Source organism: Oryx dammah, unplaced genomic scaffold (assembly GCF_014754425.2).
Source record: "Oryx dammah isolate SB20612 unplaced genomic scaffold, SCBI_Odam_1.1 HiC_scaffold_11210, whole genome shotgun sequence".
Lineage (NCBI taxonomy): Eukaryota > Metazoa > Chordata > Mammalia > Artiodactyla > Bovidae > Oryx > Oryx dammah.
This window is the reverse complement of record NW_024080603.1, coordinates 1987427-1991326: the sequence shown is the minus strand read 5'-3', so window position 1 is coordinate 1991326 and position 3900 is coordinate 1987427. Positions and strand designations below refer to the sequence as shown.

At 46.7% G+C, this 3900-nt stretch overlaps 1 protein-coding gene across 1 annotated transcript in view; it reads left to right on the top strand.

Moving 5' to 3' along the window:
* Window positions 1-3372, top strand: part of LOC120860926 (ankyrin repeat and death domain-containing protein 1B-like) — a 79740-nt gene extending 76368 nt beyond the window's left edge. Inside the window, 3 exon segments of the mRNA XM_040236641.1 lie at window positions 450-631; window positions 2172-2303; window positions 3311-3372. Coding sequence (XP_040092575.1) covers window positions 450-631; window positions 2172-2303; window positions 3311-3372 — 376 coding nt within the window.
* The last annotated feature ends 528 nt before the right edge of the window (window positions 3373-3900 follow it).

Genomic DNA, 3900 nt, shown 5'->3' with positions numbered 1-3900 from the left:
GGTCTCATAAAGAATATATCCAATCTGGGCCCCACGGAAATGGTGACAGGAGAAAATTAAACACCCCAAAGAAGAAAAAGCGAAATTGGTTGGAAGTAAGGCATCTAAAGATGCATTTGTTGTGGTGACATTCCCATAGCCAAGGCACCCTCGTCTGTTTCCTTAGAAGTGGTGAGCAGGCTGGGGTAGAGGCCTGGGACACTGTGGCCAAATCCCTCATGCTTCCTGAGTCAGAGAGACCCCAGCTTGTTTCAGACATTTGTCTCTATATTGGATGACATCAATCCAGTGATAGTTAATGTTGAAAGCATAGTCTTGGTCACCACCTTATGGATTCCATCTGAAAAAAACACATTCATACATACTCTGAAGTGAGGCGATCAGAAGGAAACATCTGAAATGATCTGATAGGGTTCCTTTCAATCTAGGAGCGGAGCGAGAACATGAAGGGTCACATCAACCAGCTCTACCCTGACATTCAGGCAGGACCACAGCCCGGAGACCAGGCACATTCGCAGTCTGCTCTGGCACCTGGCTTACTGTCAGCTGAAGGCCAACGAGCGGCAGAGGCTGGCCCGTTCGCGGAACTTTACGGACGCCCGGATCAGAGCCATCGAGGGGCAGTGGTCAGGCCAGCGTGGCCCAGGCCATGTGGGCAAGAGGCAGTCAGTTCACTACACCACACACAAGTACATTATGGCACTTTTATTGCTAATTCTAAGGATACATTTTCATGTGGAAAAAAGGAAGATAATGCATTGAAAGAGTTGAATATTGATTACAGTTTCTAAAAAAGGATTTCTTTTGTATTGTTAAGATTTCTCCTTGTTGCTAAGTAGGCATATAGTGTTCTGCAAAGTCTTCAGAAAATTGGAGTTGCCTTCTGAAAATTTCTCTTGACCTAAAAAACTGATTTGGAAATACATTATGCCTTCGGAGTACTCGCAGTCAGGATAAGGGTTGTGATGTATTGCACTCACACATTACAGGGTGCCTGGAATGTGCTCAGTGCTGTGAGGGGATCCGTACATCAGCTCTGTAAGTTGTGGTGGATGTTTGATGGAGTTGATAATCAGGTTGGCATGACAGTATCATAGTAACAGTCACAATCATAGTAACAGTATCGTAGGAACAGCCACAGTCCAGTTACGTTGTAGCTGGCGTGAAGGAAGTGGTGGTGGTGGCTTAGTCATTCAGTCATGTCTGACTCTTGTGACCCCATGGACTGTAGCCAGCAAGGCTCCTCTGTCCGTGGGATTTCCCAGGCTAGAATACTGGAGTGGGTTGCCATTTCTTTCTCCAGGAGAACTTCCTGACCCAGAAATTGAACCTCGACCTCTTGCACTGCAGGTGGATTCTTTACTGAGCTACTAGGGAAGCCCAGGAATTGGGCTTTTGAGCAAAGGCATGACATGTTGATTATGGTATTTAAGAAAAATTAGTCTGGTGGCAGCAGGATAAGGAGGGGCATCGGATTCACCTAGGGGTACATTCTTTATGGGTACAGTTTGCTCCCCCTGAAGTGCCTGTCCGTCTAACAGTCAATGCGGCAGACTTCCTCCCCAGAGCTCGGGCCCCACATTCCTCAGCATCTGGCAGGGGTTTGTAACTGTGACCTGTAGGCAGAAGTGCCCATGGCTTCTCACCTCCATACCCAGCACTTCCCCCAACACCTTTTAGGGGTAGAAAGTCTACTGAGGTATGCCCAGTGGAGTCCTGCCTGGCCAGGAGCTGCAGTCTTCCACCCGAGGAGCTTTCTGAAAGCTGGCCTGGCAGGTGGGTGCATGCTGGCTGCTCAGGGTGTGGTTAACGGGCTGCGGCAGCAGGACCTGGGAGCTTACTGACCTGCAGATCCTCACTCCAGACTGGCTGAACCAGAAGCGCTGGCCTATCCCAGTGCCATCTGAATGCCGAGGAAAAAGCTCCACATTGCTTTAAGATTTTCCCTCCCCTCTCCTCCTCAGCTTTGACCCATGTTAAGCACAGAACGTGCGTGACAAGAACTCCAAACTCTGGTGCTCCCTAGAAGAGCCAGTGAAGGAAGGGCTTTCATGCCCTTCCTGGGCTTCCTATCTCACAGCTGCCAGAGAATGAAACCTGCAACCACAGCCATGTGGAAACTGAGTTCCCAGGAAGGAGGCATCAGCATCTGCCCTTTGTGCTTGGCTCAGGAAAGGAGAGCTTCTGCAAACACAGCCACAGGGCTCTGCTTATTTGGCTGCATGGGGCCCTGGTGACACAGGCCACGCCGGTCAAGCACCTGTACAAGGAGCTGGTGCGCACGGACTTTCCAGAACCAGCTGGTGAGTTAGACTTTTCAACAAACAGGTGGAAACTGCTGCTCCCTTAAAACGGTCGAGGACAGCCGGGAGACGTGCTCCCGAGCCGCGGCAGTGCCAGCTAGGTGTCCGAACATGCAGCTTCTCCTTCGGTGATTTAGTCATTCTGGTCGCATTGTCAGCCTGGCGGTTCAGTGTCATTCCCCAGCTGAGCATTTGAAGTGTAGAACTTTTGTGTGGGGAGCACGGTGGGTGTGGGGTGGGAGGTGGGCAAGAGAGCTGAACCGTCTCATACGGTTACAGGACAGTGACCCACAGCTAAGAATGGTCTTGCTCAGAATGCCTCTTCCTCTTGGGAACTCTGCAGGTTAGTGTGTTTGAAAAAGTTCTCTCCGCATTGAGAGAAGAGAGCTGATGGGATATTATTTTGCCAGCTGGGATTACTGCTAAAAAGCACTCTACCAGGGACTGTACTGTCAGGGAAGACGGTTTGAAACCTTATCAGCATATTAGGGGTGTTATTTATCATTCATGTAATAATCATTCAAGCAAAATATAGGGACATCTGCCATTATTTTTGCTGGTGCAGTTTTACCTGAAACTGAGAACATAAAAGCACATCAGATTACGAATCCAGTATTGTTTCAAGCAGTGGTAGGTGCAAAGGAATAGTGCACGGATGATGTCTACCTTCCATGGTCTTATCCTCCTAGCTCTGGGTTGTTCCCTATGCTTTGAGTTTTGTTTCTTTGAAAGAGTGTCCACAAGAGCCCTCAGAGGCAGCCCACTGCAGTGGGTGAGGGGATGCACTCCAGATGAAACTGTGTGAGCTTATAGCTCAACTCCGACAGATAACGGGCTGTGTGATTTTGAGCAAGTTCTCTAGAGAACTCACTCCACCAGTGTTCTCAACTGTTAACCAGAAAAGCGTCTGTGTCAAAGGGCCATTGTGGGATTGAGTGATAGCGCCTGACTTGTAACAAGTGCTTAATAAAGGTCAGCTATTAATCACGTTATCTGATTTTCTCCAGAAAAGACTCGTCAATTTAAAAGTGAAGCTGACTCAAGGCCCAAGAAATGTGCAGTTTCATAAATGCCTAAAGAAATTAAACTAAAATGATTTTCCATTCAGTATTCAATCCTCTTAAATTCAGTTCTTTAAATGTCATCAAGTTCTTCCAGCAGTAGTATTGATTTTCCTTTCAACTATGAAGATTGGAGTGACAGGATTCTCTAACAGATGAAGAAATGGTATTATACTTTCCAACCACTGAAGTCAAAAAAATTTTGGTTTTGCTTAAAGCAAGTTGTATATGATTTTCCCATTTCTGTCATTTGATGCAACACCTGATAGCTTATCTAGTGATAGAATAATCTAATATTTTGTATGTCATGTTTTAAAATTTATCATGGTGGGAACATTACAGTATATGAAAAAAACCAAGGGTTTTAGAACAGACAGACATGGTTTTGCAGTTTATTAGCCGTGAGCCTTTGGTCTAATATTCAAGTTCTCAGATCTTTAATTTCCTTCTCCATAGGCTGGGAGAAAGGGCTATCTCTTCTGTAAAGCTGAGTGATGATGGAGAATGCCGTGCCTGTGAAATGCCTAACCTCATAT